The 17,490-nt window shown below is 41.6% G+C and overlaps 1 protein-coding gene across 1 annotated transcript in view; it reads left to right on the forward strand.

Annotated features, from left to right (window-relative positions):
* The window catches only part of TIMELESS (timeless circadian regulator), a 64,992-nt gene that overhangs the window by 10,459 nt on the left and 37,043 nt on the right, over positions 1–17,490 (forward strand). Inside the window, exons 2-10 of the mRNA XM_042447588.1 lie at positions 9,052–9,177; positions 9,579–9,732; positions 11,067–11,181; positions 11,559–11,621; positions 12,211–12,312; positions 12,749–12,904; positions 13,781–13,914; positions 14,661–14,748; positions 16,032–16,211. Coding sequence (XP_042303522.1) covers positions 9,052–9,177; positions 9,579–9,732; positions 11,067–11,181; positions 11,559–11,621; positions 12,211–12,312; positions 12,749–12,904; positions 13,781–13,914; positions 14,661–14,748; positions 16,032–16,211 — 1,118 coding nt within the window. The remainder of the gene's footprint in view (positions 1–9,051; positions 9,178–9,578; positions 9,733–11,066; positions 11,182–11,558; positions 11,622–12,210; positions 12,313–12,748; positions 12,905–13,780; positions 13,915–14,660; positions 14,749–16,031; positions 16,212–17,490) is intronic.

Consider the following 17,490-nt stretch of genomic DNA (forward strand, 5'->3'; position numbering starts at 1 on the left):
CCACCATCTTTATGTAGCGGATGCGCTGCGTTCGGGCGGCGCATATGATGCTGCGAGTGGGCCATTGGCGTCGCGTGGCGCATATGATGCTGCGAGTGCGCCATTGGCGCCTCGTGGCATAACTGCACCGCAAAGAGAAGCGCCATTTTGGTGCTTCTTCTTTGCAGCGTGGAGGAGTCACGCGGTTTGGCTGCTGCGACTCCTCTGCACTGCAACCGGCAACGGCGCGAGACGCCCCTTTTGGGCGGTCTGTAAAGAGCCTTTGTTTGGAGGAGGTTTGCCATTGCCTTCTGAGGTTGAAAGCATGTGACTTGCCCAAGGTTACCCAGTGGGTTTTGTGTCCGAGCTGGGAATTGAACCCTTGTCTCGAGAGTCATAGTCCAACAATCAAACCACTGCACTACACTGGGTCCCATGACCTCTTCAGTATCCATATTGGCATTTCTTTAAAATTTATCTTCCCTTTTTACATAACTGCCCCCTATAAAAATACATTCCTCCCCCCCCCCTTGTTTTTTTAGATTCTTGTCTTGTAAAGACATAACATTCTCAATGCCATTTCATGTTAAGCACAAGGGACTAGTATGCCGGAGATTGTGTGGGAGGAACTGCTCTGCTCTGTTGACCATTCAAAATAAACCTTGTACAGTATGTGTCTAGAAGAGAAAAGGTAAGTTTATATTAAATATGTTTAAGATGTAACTCATAATATAAACACAGGAGTTAACAAAACATTTGCAAATGAGAGAGATCCAAGATGCCACAGTAGTGAATCTACCACACTGTTCTGAACAACAAAAGGGAGCACTTTTGACCACTTACAAGGAAGTTGATGCACCTTGGTCTTTTTCTTCAAAGACCTTGTGCTGATTTTTAAGTATAGCAGGGAGCTTGCTCTGACCCATTTCTTTGCATTTACCTGCTTTTGTTCTCATACAGCAGCATGGTTTGTGGTCAAGAAAGAGGTCTGTTATGCAACTCACATATGCTTCTTCTGATAGGCTCTTGCCTGGCTTATTCATTGGCAGGTGACCTGTTCCATGGTTGCCTAAGGAGTTTGAATGAAATTGGGCCCCAGTCACCTGTGGTGCAAGGAGGCACATGGATCTTGGTGCCATAGAGTGATGCACACAGGGACATGGAGCAAGAACAGCTGAGAGATGAAAGCCATTTTGCTAGCCTATTTCTTTTTCCTGCCACATTAACATTAAAACAAGCTTCAGTGCATAATTCCTATTCTCTGTGATTTCACACTTTTTCTTAACATTACACCATGATAACGATCTAGTGTGGTGTAATGGTTTGAGTGTTGTACTATGATTCTAGAGACCAGGGTTCAAATTCTGGCTCAGCCATGTAAACCGACTGGGTGACCTTGGGCAAGCCACACTCTCATAGTCTTAGAGGATGGCAATGGCAAATCTTTGAAGTAACATGCCAAGAAAAACACATTATAGGTTTGCCTTAGGATTGCCATAAGTTGGGAACTACTTTAAGCTACATAACAATGAGAAGTTGTCTCTTGCCTAGTATTGCAATTACCCAGTTGTAGTATTGTTAGCAATTTTTAATTATTTTGTAAATACTACTGCTAATATAAATTATTATATGAAATTAATAGTATTAATAAGAATATAATCACAATACAGGTTGAGTCTTCCTTATCCAAAATGCTTGGGACCAGAATTGTTTTGGATTATTTATTTATTTATTTAGGGAAAGCTCTACATTATTTCCATATATGTACATAATGAGATATTTTGGAGATTGGACCAAAGTCTAAACACAAAATTCATTTATGCCCTGTGTACACCTTATACACATAGCCTGAAGGTAATTTTATACAATATTTTAAATAATTTTGAGCATGAAACAAAGTTTGAGTGCATTGAATGATGAGAAAGCAAAGGTGTCACTGTCTTAATCACCCAAGAAAAAGGTTTTTGTTTTGGAGGATTTTAGAATTCTGGATAAAGGAAACTCAACCTGTACACCATTATGTAGCATCTGAGAGGGTTTGTAGTTCTTCCCAACACAGTGTAATTCTTACAGAAACCCGCAAAGCAAGGCAGTGTTTTCACCATATTGGAGGCTGGCATAGTGGATAGCACCAAGACAATAGTTTACTAAAAGACAATTTTGAGGGAATAACTTTTACTGGTTCCCATTGTGTCTCTTAGACCGGTGCTACTCCAAATGATGGTTTCTGGACCAGTGGTGGCCAACAAGTCATTTGCTCCTGGGCCATGGAGAGCTTCCAGGAAAGAAAGAAACAGTTGTAGTGAAAGGGCACAAATATGGTACTGGGGTGTGTGTGTGTGCTTCTGGTCCCCCACATCAAACAGACTTTGAAGCACACTTTCTTAGCCAATGAATTACATTGTAAGGGGCAGAATATCCCTTGCCCTTATGGAGGCAGGACCAACATCTATTTATTTTTAATTTTTATCCCACCTTTCTCCCAGATGGGACCCAGAATGGCTCACAAAAATCAGTAATAAATGAAAGGAAGATCACTAATAAAATAGTTAACAGATGTGCCTAAAGTCTAATATGTATGTGAAGGAGATAGAACCATATTGTTTGGTGAAGCTGTTGCTACCCAGTAGACTAGCATGCTGAACTGGTTGTTCATGCTTATGCAGTATGCTCTTGGTGGCTTGCATTACCTAAGAGACACATGATACCTGAGGTGAACTGCTGTGCATGATCACTTTGCTATCAAGAACAGCTGCCTGTAGTAAAAAGCAGCTTAAAGTGGCCCCTATCTGTCTCAATTGTATTGGCCTTTGATTTTGAAACAGAAGAGTGTGTTTCAAACAGAAGAGGCAGTGAGTATCAAGCCAGCTTGCAAGCCGTGCTTCCTAATCCTAGCTGTGTTTCAGCTCAGTATGATTGCTCATTAGTGAACAAAATGTACTCAGTTATTACTTCCCTTTTGGCATGCTCTCACATCTTTCTTACTTTCACATGAAGTCAAATGGATTCAAAATAGGTTCTGAGGCTGAGCCCTAGTTCAAACATTGGGCTTTGATGTATATTGCTGTTTCTAGGACAAACTCTAGGAAGAACTGTGAGTGTGAGCAAACAGCAATTCTTCAGGAATAATTGCAGAAACTTGTAATGAATTCAAAGTGTTCCACAGCCAAGTACAAGGAAAGCAAACTGACTTTTAAACTTCCTTCACCTGAGTAGTCACCCTCCAGATGTGGTGAACTGCAACACCTATTATCCTCAGTCACTGTACAGCTAGTGGTAACTGTAGTGCAATACATCTGGAAGATGCCAGGTTAAGGAGAAATCCATGACTTCTTAATATTGTCAGGAAACTAGCCTGCAAGAAGGGATATAGTGGGATGGGAGGCAATGTGCCAGCATTCAGTGCAGTGACAGAGTGAAGTAGTGGGGAATTGAAAATAATTATTTACAGAAGAAATGGCACAAACGGGAGTAGCTAGCAGAGTAGAAGGTACAGGGTTCACATAAGTGTTCCGTTAACAACTCTGGCCAGGTTTTGCAGAAAATATGTCCATTGTACCCCTGTGAATTAGCCTCCAGCTATGGAATGGCAACCTGTCCAGTTTCTTATTTAAAAGTATAAGAAAAATAAAAGGGATGGCAAACAGGCAGGTACCCGTATTTTCCGGCGTATAAGACGACTGGGCGTATAAGACGACCCCCAACTTTTCCAGTTAAAATATAGAGTTCGGAATATACTCACCGTATAAGACTACCCCTCTTTCAACACACACCAAATTAAAATTAAAAAAAAAAACCATCAGATTTGATTTCAATATGATAATTTTGGTACTTAGCAGGAAATCTCATTGTATACAAAGCCTGCTTGGATTGGTCAGCTCTCCCTGCCTGCCCAGCCTTTCCTGTCTCCAAGAGTATCAGAGCAGTAGCTGCTTTCATATGATTGTCACATACGGTGGGGATGTGGCCACAGCCGTTTTTGAGCTCCCCCCACCATATGCGGCGACCGCAGATTCTCCAGTCCAGCTTGGAAGTTTCAGCACCTGCCCTATAATATGACACCCGGCATATAAGACAACCCCCGACTTTTGAGAAGATTTTCCTGGGTTAAAAAGTAGTCTTATATGCCAGAAAATACAGTATTTCCTCCCCAAAGGGATGAGGAGAGAGGAGGAACTGACTCATCTGATTTCTTTGTCCACAACAGATATGTCTCTAATCTTTGGATTTCAAATGTTACCTTGGAGAAAAATAGTTGCTTCCATTCCAAAATTATTGTTGTCAGAGGCATGCACTTGTAGGAATGCCTCTCTCCCCACATTTTTTTACTTATACACACAACACACACTGACTCACTGTAGACAAGCTGTGCAATATTTCTTTGGCGATACAAGAAGGAATTGAAAAGGTACAAGAAACTTGGCTCTACTACATCTTGGCTGTTAACATCTTGCTAAGGGAGAATGACTGCTTGCATTCATAAGGTGTTAAAAACCTTCATGGGCGAAGAAGTAATGCCTGATGTGAAGGAGGTAGCAGTTGCTGGATCACTCCTGAAGAAGTCATTGTGGCAAATGCAGGCTGGGTAACATAATCTCTCCTCATTCAGCAAGGTAGTTGTCAACTGTGGCAACTCAGCCAGCAAATCTGAGATCTCAATTCTCAAATTATCTTGATCGGTTTTTGCCTAATTTGAGTACTGAAATTAATTTGGTTGTGCTGACATACAGTTTATGAAGACCAGGGAGTGCAACACCACTGATTATTTGTCTGTCTTTGGGTGGTTCTCACCCTTTTTGACAGATGGGTTATGGGAGGTGATGTTGCTGAATTCCTTCTCTGCTCCATGATGCTCACACTGCAAAGTACCAGGGAGTCCTACCTGGGTCCCCCCCCCCACTCTCTTATTTTAATGTATGTATGTGTGTATTTAAAACTGTCTGTTGCTTCTTCAATTGTTCTCCTCACAGTGAAGTCTTCCTTTCTAGAGAGTAGAACCTCCTCTATGGAGACTCCAGATGAACCAGAGCACTAGAAAATCAGCAGAACCAGTAGAGTGGCATTAGTACACTTCTCCCTTCAAGTGTTTTTGTTTTACATATATAAGGTTTGAATAGAAATAGTATCTACATGAAGCTGTTTGAAGAGGCTATCCAGTCATTTGGGGTAAGGTAGCACCAGTATGTTGATACTCCCTCCCCAGAAATGTCCATTAGGTTCACACGAGGCATTGGATAAGCCTGGGTTTAATAACTGGCAGGTTGAGGGCTAGAACTTAAACCCAAGCAAAACAAAATTGTGTGGAAGTGTGTGTCACTAACCAGGGAAGTGGAGTTAAGCCTTCCTCTTAATGCAACTCCAGTCACTCTAAGCAGGGGTGAGCAATTTACAATGCTCCAGAGTTTGTGGAATTGCAGTTTCCATCATCCCCCATCGTTGGCTATGCCAGCTGTGGCTTATAAAAGTTGTAGTTCACCAATACCTGGAGGACTACAAGCTGCCCACCCTTGCCCTTAAGTTCCCATGTGGGATAACTAATTCTGGCCTTGAGCATGGGTGCTCAAGAAGCATCTGTGGCACGAACAGTCATGTATTTTTTGCTGCTTATTGTGGCCTGTGGCAACATTACCAGGGTAAAAGAGTGGTGGCATTGCCCTCTATGTAAATGGTCACTCTTTTCAGTTTGCTGTTGTTCTTGCCATTTTGCCTTGAGAAGAATGGTCATGAGTGGCATGTGAGTCTCCATTGTCAGGAAGACTGTCACCTACAACATGCAGGGAAGAATGGACCTGCCTGCAGCCAGGCTGCTCTAGCTATGTGCCCAGTTCACTATTTGTCTTTCTGTCTTAGGGCTCCTTTGTGTATACTCACATTTTCTGTGTCTGTACTTTCAAATACAGTATGATGTATAAATTAGACAAAATATAATTTGGAGGGACATACATCTTATAGGTGTCTTCATCAGAGAGTCAGGATTAGCTGCCTGCCATGGGGACAGCCTTTGGCTAACCTATGTTTTCTAACTGTTAATGTGCAAATGGACCTTATAGGGGGTGAGTGTACAGTTAACAGGGTACTACGGCATGTCTATGATTTTTTTATGCGCATATCTAGGCATTACGTTTATCAGAAGAGGCAGTATTGAGAATGTTGTGAACTATGGAGGCACCCATCATGCATATGCAAGAAAGGGGATCACAGATGAGAAAATGTATTCTTTGTACTAAAAGAAAAGGGTCCCTTCAGAAATATAATAAGTTCTTACTCACTGCTTTTACAAAAAATGTGAAGACCCAACTTTTCAAACCAGCCTTGATCTGCCTTCATATTAGCTCCCTTTCTTTTGATAGAAAGATGAGATTAAACATGCATTTAATACTCGCCACAGTTTATGTTATAATGCCAAAGTAGAAGACTGCATGAGAGCCAGCATAGTGTAGTGATATGAGTGTTGGATTATGACTTTAGAGGCCAAACATTCAAATCCCTGCTCAATCATAGAAACCCACTGTGTGAACTTGGGCAAGTTACACTTTCTCAGCTCAGCAGATGGCAAAGGCAAATTCCCTCCAACAAATCTCGACAAGAAAACTCTGTGATAGGGTTGGCATAAATCAGGACAACAACAGCTATAAAGAATCAGAATCAAAAGAGTTGGTAGACACCACAAGGGCCATCCAGTCCAACCCCCTGCCATGCAGGAATACATGATCAAAGCACTCCCTACAGATGGCCATCCAAACTCTGTTTAAAAACCTCCAAAGGAGAAGACTCTAACATACTCAGAGGCAGTGTGTTCCTTCTTCTTAGTTTTAAGTGGATTCTCTTTTCCTTTAACTTGAATCCATTGCTCTGTCTCAGTGTCTGCAGCAGCAGAAAACAAACTTATTTCATCCTCAATGTGACATCCCTTCAAATATTTAAACATAGCTATCATGTCACTTCTTAACCTTCTCTTCTCCAGGCTAAACATGCCTAGATCCCTAAGTCTCTCCTCACAGGGCATGATTTCCAGACCTTTCACCATTTTGGTCACCCTCCTCTGGACACCTTCCAGCTTGACAACATCCTGCACAGTGATTTGCAGTAGTCTTCACAATCATGCTGCACAGTGATTTGAATTTACATCTTGGTGGAACTTTTCCTGATGCAGAATGTAGTATAAAACTGCATCCAGTGTTGTTGTTTTTTAAAATATTATTATTACAAAAAAACAAAAACAAACCTCTGTGACTCATCAGATATTACATAAATGAACTCATGATACTGCTACTGTATTTGAGCAAGATATGAGATTGCAGAGTAGATTGGACCTCCTAAGTATAAACTCCTGCCTTCCTCTTTGTTTCCCCACCCCTTCCTCAGCTGCATGGTGACCTAGCTTATCATAACCTCCTAGACTGCTAGAAAGTAGGTTAGACCCCTACAGCAGACTGGGTAAGTAGGCTAGTTGCATAAACCAGGTTATGTGATCTTTGATTCTGTATGAAGTAATTGTGAGGAGGGGGCAGTCTTGTCAAGGATTGGTTGGAGAAAGCAAGTTCCCTTCTTTTTTAGGTGTCAGGTTTTGCTGTACCTCACAAACCTGTTAGTCTCTAGCCCTACTTAGCTTTCTGTCTGTCACAGCAGTCAGAGCTTTTAGGAGGATTCCAGATGCACATGTATATGAGGAGTTTGCTGTGCATGCATGAAGGTCGCTGGAGCTCAAAGTTTTAGCTGATAAAAGACAACCCGTGGTACTGTATTGAACACATAGTGTGTGGTGATTTAAGGGGCCCCTCTATTTTCTTTTCTGTAGTGCAAGAAATATATCTTCTATGCTATCTTGTGTGTACTTTTTTTGTCTGCAAGGATGGTTCTTGATTCTATAGTGTACTGGCTTCAGGTTTAACACCTTACCTGGATTAAAGCCTTTAAAAGGTGTCTTTATGCAAGTTTTCTGTGATCTGTGTGGAAATCCTAGCCTACTGATCTTCCTATTTGCTCTCTGCAGTGTTTATGGACAAGAAGCTGAATGAACCCTTCATCCTAGGGGAGCAGGCAAGAAATTCCTGTGGACCAGGGGTCCTATGAAAGATTCTGCCTATTGTATTTCACCAATCATAATTTTTAATTATTTTGGCTAAATGTAGTAGTTAACTGTTGTCTTTAGGTATTGGCGAGGCTCTGTTTTCTTGATTCTGTTCCCATGGAGGGAAAGTACAGATACTTATTTTGCATCCACTAGCTGGTAAGGACATTTGTACAGAGGAAGAGCAGCAGGTGTGGTAGTGTTGTGTATGTGTTGCAATTACATTGATACCGCATCAGCATCATAACCCTGATGCCATCTACAGCCTGCAGAAATGTTGAAAGAGGTAGTCTTTGTTTTGACTGGTGCTTGTAAAAAGAAAAATCTCTGGCAGGTGCTAGTGACAAAAATTAAATTACAGTACTGATCATCACTAACAAACATGGGGATGAACAAGTATTTATATATGTTTCCATTGTACAGTCATTCACCATATTATTAAACCATTGGTAGTTGCATATTTTGCCCTCTATTTTTTTCTCCTTACAGTATTCCCAAGAAATAATAGGGCTTCCCTTTATCCAAAGCTTAACAAAAATGGAGCACAATCAAATTACTACAGTGGGAGTGGTGATTCTTGCTTTTTAGAATGAACTGTAAAAGAGCCACCTAAGGTGCTTGACCCTACACTTAGAATCTGCTCAGTACCTTGAATAGTTCTTTTAAAATTGGGACTAAATTCCAGAGTGATTACATTGCTCCACTGACATGGAAGCCACTGGCTATTTCCCTGTCATTCACTGAATTTTACATATGATCCAGATGATCTTGCCTTTTAATTGTAAGTCTCCACTGTCTTCTCACACTATGTTGGTATTTGCCACTGCAGTGAAGTCAGGAAACTGAGAAGGGTTCCTGGAAGAATCTTTTTCTTTTCTTGCCATACAATGGAGTCTAAGTGACATAGTTTCAGGTGCTGCTTTGTTTAATGAAAGTTATTCCTGTTGCTTTCAGAACAGATTGGAACTCACATGACTTACCAGTGCCTCTCTTCCTTACAGGCTCCAGTATTTCACTTAGACTGAGATATATGGACTTGTACATGATGAATTGTGAACTCTTGGCAACGTGCAGCGCCCTTGGCTTCTTGGAGGGGGACACTTACCACAAAGAGCCGGATTGCTTAGGTGAGAGAGCCAGACTGGTTGGAGGAGTTTAAAGGCTGGTAATAAGGGCCCTATACACTTTGTGTGTAACTTGTTAAAAGGAGCCACTTCAGTTATAAAGGAGAGAATATAGAGGAATAGGAAAAGTTGCTTTATTATTATGATTGTTGTTATTTTAAAAACACATTTTTAGCCTTCTGTTGGTTTCCCTTGCTTGGGTGGTCCCAGAACATAAATTATGAACCACCTTGTGTTTCATATTGAGAGAAAGGTGGAATATAAGCTCAGTAAATAAGCTAAGAAAACATTCTGTCTGTCTCTAAAGAACAGAAACTCCTATTCCTACTATTGTTAATATGTTTTCTGTGCCTTTATTTCACAACCACTCTATTGCCTTTTCCATATGTCCTGTATCCCTCCAGAGAGTGTGAAAGACCTGATCCGCTACCTGCGTCACGAAGATGAGACTCGGGATATCCGACAACAGCTGGGAGCAGCTCAGATCTTACAGAATGACTTGATCCCAATCATTATCCAGTACCCTCAAGATAAACAGCTCTTTGATGCTGTTATCAGGTAACCAGGGGGCAGAGAAGGAGGGATGACTGAGTATGTTGTTGTGTGCCTTCAAGTCATTTCTGACTTACAGAGATCCTAAGACAACTGTTATCATAGGGTTTTCTGGGGCTGAGAATGTGTGCAGGGAATTGTAACACTGATCTCCAGAGTCCAACACTCAAACCACTATGCCACGCTGGCTCTCATGACTGACTATAATCAGTATAAAATCTTAATAATGAGGACTCTTAAGTAGCAGATTGATGGGATGCAGTGGGTCAAGTGGTTAAAATGCTGACTCTGTTGATTGTAAGATTGGCAGGTTGGCAGTTCGAGGCCTGGGTGCTGTATGATGGGGTGAGCTCCTGTCATTAGTCCCAGCTTCTGCCAACCTAGCAGTTCGAAAGCAGGCAAATGCAAGTAGATAAATAGGTACCACTTCTCAGTGGGAAGGTAACAGTGTTCGGTGGAGTCATGTTGGCCACATGACCACCAGAGCAGTCCTCGGACAATGCCGGCTCTTTGGCTTAGAAATGGAGATTAGTACTGCCCCCTACAGTCGGTTACAACCAGACATTCTTGTCAAGGGACTATTTTTACCTTTACCTTTAAGTAGCAGATCATGATGTAAAGATATAAAGTCAGCAGAACTCTAACACCCTTATATCCTAGCTCTTTGTATCTGACCTGCTTTTCTTTGATGGAAATGTGCACATCAATTAAGAATATACTTCTGCTGGCCTTGCTCTGGCCTCCACAATGTCTTAGATTAAAGGAAGGGGTGCAAGAAAACTTGAAAATGTTCTTATTGTTGAAAGAAATGGTCAGCCACTACAAGGCTTTTTGGAGGAAGGTGAATTTTAGGAGGGTTTATTTTGCAAAAATTTTATTTGCACAAAAGAATAATTGTTCTTTGTTGAAAAACCACTTTGGACAGAAAAGCGTTTAGCATGGAACATATTGAGTTTTATGTGAAATGCATTAAAAAAAATTTTTTTTTGCACAAGGGTTTTAGAAAAAGGTCTAAGAGTAGAGAAAAAACACTGAAAAACACATAAAAACTCTCATAATCTTTCCAAGCAGGGAGAAAACTTTTGGAATTATTTGTTGTTCTGTGTGAAAATGAAATAAGTGAAGGTTTGCATACCTGGAGAACAGATAGTTTCCTCCCCTTATTTTACAACCTTGTTCTGCATGAACAGGCTAATTGGCTAGTAGAATTGTTTGCTTTGTAACATCCAGCTGGTAGTCCTAGCATGACATCAAGGATGCCATTAGATTTGGGCTAAAATTATTATACAATAATTGTCATAGCCTCTATTTATTTTTCTTCTCCTTTTTTTCTTTCCAAGGTTAATGGTAAATTTAACTCAACCAGCTGTCCTCTGCTTTGGTAAGCTCCCTCAGGATGTCAGCTTCCGTCATCACTTTCTCCAAATTGTCTCTTATCTTCAGGCTTACAAAGAAGTGAGTTGGCATACCTTTGTCATTCCCCTTCCCCCTCCCATTCTAGTTCTTCCTGGAGTGGGGGGAAGATGCATGTAAGCCCATGTGAAGGTGTGGTTTTTTTTAATAGTAATGCTCCCTTGTTAAGTGCTTTCTTTTAAAAGGGCTTTGCCACTTTTAAAAGACCAAAGATCATGGGTGTTAGAAGGGAGAAACTGCAGCCTTCAAAGGAAGAATAATGGAAAACCTTATGCTCATGGGGGCACAAAGATCGACAGACTGTGGTAGAAATGTCCTGGTTGTGATGTATGCACTAATCATCTAATCACTTTTTGGAAAATCTCCTTGTTCTTTTGGAACTATGTATTTTCCTAATGTAGTTTCTTCCCTACCCATAGGCATTTGCCAGTGAGAAGGTATTTGGGGTGCTGAGTGAGAAATTGTACAACCTTCTGCAGCTGGTAAGTTCCATATTCAGCTGCCCTGCAAATTCTGGCTTTGTTGTATTAAATTATGGTTTATGCTACCAGTGGTCTGTTGCAATAGCCATGCACTGTTCTATAGACAACTGCCAGTTGTCTGTAGAGAAGTCCCAGTTTGTTTGCCTTGTTTCTGCTTTGATTAGCCCCTCCCCAGCTTCTGTTTCCAGTTGGGCAGCTAGGGAGAAAATTCTGGAGTCAGATATAACAACAAGCTGTAGTTTTAACAAGCTGAAATTCATAAGACAACAACAAATGGGATCTGTTTGTGGTTTGCATTTAATTAACAAGTCATGGTTTGTTTATAGGTATTGGTTCAGACATAAGAGCAAGGCAGAATTCAACATATCACAGCTTGGCTTGTTATGTATGAAGAGGGATTTTTTGTTTTTCAAGGAGAGGAATTAGCCTGGAAGTATTTCTCTGTTTGTGGAAGGGGATGACACTTTGCTGGGTTTTAGGGTGGAGGCACATAAGTGACAAAAGCCAGCCCCTCCAGCCAGATCTTTTCTGTGAACCCAGTGGACGGGAATCTGTGGTAATCTGTCCCTTCCTTGTCTCCTACTTCCAGGACTGGGAACAGCGTCAGGAGGAGGATAACTTGTTAATCGAGCGCATCCTGCTTCTAGTGCGCAATGTGCTACATGTCCCAGCTGATCCTGATGAGGAGAAGGTACTTGTGTGGAGTCGGGTACCTGATTGTTGCTGGGTTGATATGAGTCTAGGGCTGTGCCAAGATCTGTGAAGGAACAAAGACCTGAGGATACATTCTGTTTCACATTTGTTACATCATCCACTCTGACAGTCAACATACTGTCATATTATTTTTCCGTTGTTGAAGATGGGGGGTGGGGGTGGATTTGAGTTGGCTCAGCCTTCACTAGCTTGGGCCCTTTAGATGTCTGGGACTACAGGTTTAAATTTTTGAAACACTTTTTCACTTTTCAGAGTTTTAATGAAAAATGAAATTTAAATGTTGAAGCCTAAGACCTGCCTCTCCTTCCCCTACAACACTCAATGGGGTTCTTCTCTAGATAGAAAAAGAACCTTTTTAGGTCTGGGAAACCTAGTCCTTTCCTCCTCAGACCTCTATTATCTGTCTCTTGTAGAACATTGATGATGATGCCAACACCCATGACAGAGTGCTGTGGGCCATTCACATCAGTGGCATGGACGACTTGCTTAAATTCTTAGCCAGCTCCCAGAGTGAGCAGCAGTGGAGTCTACACGTGTTAGAGATCATCTCCCTTATGTTCCGGGACCAGGTAAAGAAAACAGGGAGCTGAGGAAAAGTGAAGGGGGCAGTGTTGAAAAGTCTGAAAGGTTGAAAGGTGGCAGCCCAATGACCTGTTGCATTGCCAGTCTATTTGAGAAGGGGCATTGGATGCAATCTATGTTTTGGAACTTAAAAACGAATCCCCAGAAACCTTTGTGGAACTGGTATATCTGTAGGAAGCGAAGGAATAAAAGGGAAAGGATTGATTGATTGACTGATTGATTGATGGGTTTTATACTTCACCTTTCTCCTGCCATAAGATCCAAGGCAGCTTACAGTAACTTAAAATAGATATTAGCTAAAATGTTATATAGTGGGCCCTTCCAGGAATCCCGATGGATACCAGAATCCATGAAAACTTAGGTCTGATTATATATAGTGGTGTAGTAAAAGGGTGTCACTTATATAAAATGGCAAAATCAAGCTTTGCTTTTTGGAATTTCTTTGAAGGGGGAATATTTTAAAGCTGTGGATAGTGAAATCCGTGGGTGCAGAATACAGAAGGCCAACTGTATTACAATTTTTTAAGTAAACAAAATGAGATAGTTAAAAACAATTTAAAATATATTTAAAACATAATTTAAAACAACAACAACAACAACAAAACACAGCAATTCACTTTCAACATTGTTTTGTTAGAGACAGAATTATGGGTTAGCTGAAAATGACATACCCTTATAACATTTTTACAGGTCTTCTCCAAGCTGGAGTGTGGCAGATGGAAAAGAAAGGATAGACAGAAAAAACACATTGTTCTTAGGCAGCCTGAGATGATTAATTCTGGGATGTGTTGGTTTTGGGAGTTGATTGGGTAACCCTTGCTTGGGTTGAAAGAAGACACTAAAGACTTTGTGTATCCCAACAGAAACCAGAGCAACTGGCAGCCACTGGGCAGGGTCGTTCAACCAAAGAGAGGGTCACGGACATAGCTGAATTGGAGGTCCTGAGGCAGAAGGAACAAGCAGAGAGGAAGAGCCGTGTTCTCCATCGGAGCAGTAGGTCAGGCTCTGTTAGAGAAGTTGTAATATGAAGCAGTCTTCTTCCTGAGTTTCACAGACCATCCCATTAGGTTGACAGAGGACAATGTGACATTTAGAAGGATGTCTTTTCCATCACCAGTTATTTGTTTGTTTCAACTGGACTGAACCTGGGACCTTCTGCATGACACTAAGCCATCACCCCTCCTCAGATGACCTATGAGAGACTTGTTGTGGGGAGAAATACCCCACTAAGAATGACCTTGGTGAGGCCCCTCTTTCCTTACAATCACTGCCTGTTACTCTCCTGCCCCCCACTTCCTCTTAGCCTGTGCACTAAATCCTACCCCCTGTGTTGAAGCTCCACTAGAGATTGTACAGCCATATTGCTCTCTTTGTTTTTTCAAATTTAGTTGTGCCTATCTTGCCATGAGGGACAGTAGTGTGCAGATGAATTCTTCCTTGGTACACTGATGTGCAGCCCTCTGGGAAATTTTCCTTAGCCCCTCTTTTGTCTGTGCCTTCAGTCTAACTTGATGAAATTGGGAAGGAAAACCCATGGGGGGCAGTGGCGAAGGAAATGAAAGCAGATATTCTCCATAGAGGATCACAAATTATCTCCTGGCAGTGGAGATAATCTTGGGCTAGATAGTTGAATCCCAAAATTTAAGTGGTCTTTGACCACTGTCTATGTCTTGTTGGTCTAAGTGCTGTTTTCTTGACCAATTGTTACATTCTGGTAACCTCTGTTTCTCTTGCTCCCCCCAGGCACTCTCGGTTTGGTGGCTGCTACGTTATTCAGGGCTTGAAATCTATTGGCGATAGAGATGTGGTGATGCACAAAGGGCTACACAATGTAAGTCGATACATGCCACTACAGGGCAAGAGAGGCTTGAGGAGTCTGGGAGAGGTTTCAGTACGTTCTGCATGCCCAGATGAATCAGGCTAAGGACTTTTCACTGCCAAGAATAGGGACGGGATAGGACTGCCTGCTCCTAACAGGAAAGAATGAAGTATGGAATACTGTGGGTGGATGCACCACCTAGTTTGTCTACTTGTTCTGAAATCTGTGGTTCCAGAGGACATTTTTTTCTGCCCTGAGGACTGCTTTATTGTTTGAGAAGGATCTGCTAGGTAGCATTCTAGCACCGGATGGAATAACCTCTACAGGCACTAAATTCCAAATAGCAAAACTTGATTTTCCATTTTATATAAAGAACATTATTTTGCTATGCCATAATATTTAATGGGACTTGAACATCCATGGATTTTGTTATCCCTGGGAATGATGTTTGGGCTAGGGATTATATTTCTTTTATTGGTCTGTGCTTCAGTTGTTGCAAGCATAGTCTCACCCTCCATCCTGGTATGTATAGCTTGTCAGTCTCTTACATGTGTGAATCACAGAGACCACAAAGAAGAAAAGCAGGTTGCTCACCTGTAAGTGTTGTACTTTGAGTGGTCGTCTGTGAACTCACACAACCCACCCACCTCCCCTCTGTTGCTATGCTCGACTTCCTTGGTTGCTGGCTGCTCTGGCAGACATGGAACTAAGGAGAACTGAGCAGGAACCATACTGAACCTGTGTGGTATGAGGGGGCAGGCCTTCAGCCGAAGAGATTTAGCTGTAGAAGTTTCTGAAGATCATCTATGGAGACACAGAAATTCCCCTAGGTTTGAGTTCACAGATGACCACTCAGAGAACCATAGTTACAAATAGGCAGCCTGTTTTTTTTTTTTTTTTAAAGTTCAATTTGTAATTATATTCTAAACCAGTTGTAATTTTTCAAGCTCTGGGTGGTTGAATCCATGGATAAAGAATCAGTGGATACAGAAGTACATCAAACATTATAATTTTATCCCAATGTTATATATAATGAATTTTGATGAATAATGCATTTTTTGCTCCTGAGGTAACAACATGATTTACAGTCTGTAAAGAGGAGGATTATTGTTGCATTTTCCAATTTTTCCAAAATTTCTGTAATGTATCTGCTGTGCTCCTCTTTGTATCGTCACAGTTACTTCTCCCTTACATGTTAGGGCACACAGAATCTATTAGGTAAGGAGAGGAGTAATAGAGCAGCAAACATTGCCTCTGAATTATTTCCCCTCCTCATGTTTCATCCATATTCTAAGGTGAAGAACTATAGCCACGATTTGGGCAAGGAAGTTCAGAAGGTGCCAAAGAGACGGCAGCTTGCCCATGACAGTGAGGCTGCCAGTCGCCGCTCGGCTCTTAATGTGCGCCTGTTCCTTAAGGAGTTCTGTGTGGAGTTCTTGGAGAACTGCTACAATCGCCTCATGTATCTGGTCAAGGTGAGAATGAAGCCCATATTCTGTGTGGGAGGAATGGATGACATTAGAGAATACGGTTGCCAGAGTAAAAACTAGAGACAATTCTTGTACCTTTGATGCTGGTGTAGAAGAAGGAATTTCAGCCAGTGTTGCTTCTTACCAGGTTGCTTGACAAGCAACACCTCCTGAAATTCCTTCTTCCACCTAAACATTAATGATGTCCTATGTAGTTTTCACTGACAACAGTGCTAGAAAAAGAGGGCATGGTAGTGTTGGTGATCTCAGAGGATGCCATGAAGCTGGTTTTCCCCAGTTTAATTATTTTTGGATGCAGAGATGTACTCACCTGAAGCTGGATTCGGCAAAAGTGAATCTTTTTTCATAGTCCTTTGTGTGTCTCTATCTATCTATACTGTATATCTATTGCACTTATATCCTACCTTTCTCCCAAAATCATTTGCTTTTCATTCCTCTTGTGCTGTGGTGGCATTAAATCTGTGAAAATTATTTCTGTCCTATCCTGTATTCAAGATCTCAGGGCATAGTGCAGTCTGTAAAAACAACTTCAAAACAATGCAATCAATTTAAAAACAAAGGAGTGATCAAACAAAACAGAAAACAAAACCTACAGTCTAGTAAGCCAAAATTAAGCTGTGGTCACTAGGCACACAAAAGCTTGAGTGAAAAAACAGGTTTTCAGTTGGTGGTGATCTGAGGCCAGTATTAGCAGCCAGACCTCAAGGAGGCATTCCACACCCACAACTCATCTTGGAGAATGTCCTTTCTCACATTTCTGTGTAAATTATTGGTTCTAGTGTGGGACACAGAAGAGGACACTCACCCCAACCTCAAAGCTAGCTTGAGCAGGAATTTACAGTGAGAGCTGCTCCCCACATACTGTGCTCCAAAACCATCTACGGCTCTGAATAGCATCAGGAATACCTTGAACCTAAATTATAGTTGCATTAGCAAAATTGAAGGGGAGATTGGAAGGGAGCTCTGTCCTTTCGTGATACAAGCCTGGATGCTGCTGGCAAAGTTGTTGCTACGAGCTTATTTGGGGTGGAATTAGTCACAGGTACCTATTGGTGATGCATTACCCAGCAGGCCAAGTCAGAACTCTAGAAGCCTGGGAGCTCCACATTCAACTGTTTTCCAGTCCAAGTCTTTATCTTACCTAGAAGTGAGGTCAAGATCTTCAGGTAAAAACTAAGAAGATGCTAGTTTGTTTGAAGAGGGCAAAATACACAGGACTGGATGCAAGTAGGGTAGGTAGAAGATGAGCCCTTGGGGTGGTGGG

The sequence above is a fragment of the Sceloporus undulatus genome, chromosome 2, assembly GCF_019175285.1.
Source record: "Sceloporus undulatus isolate JIND9_A2432 ecotype Alabama chromosome 2, SceUnd_v1.1, whole genome shotgun sequence".
NCBI lineage: Eukaryota > Metazoa > Chordata > Lepidosauria > Squamata > Phrynosomatidae > Sceloporus > Sceloporus undulatus.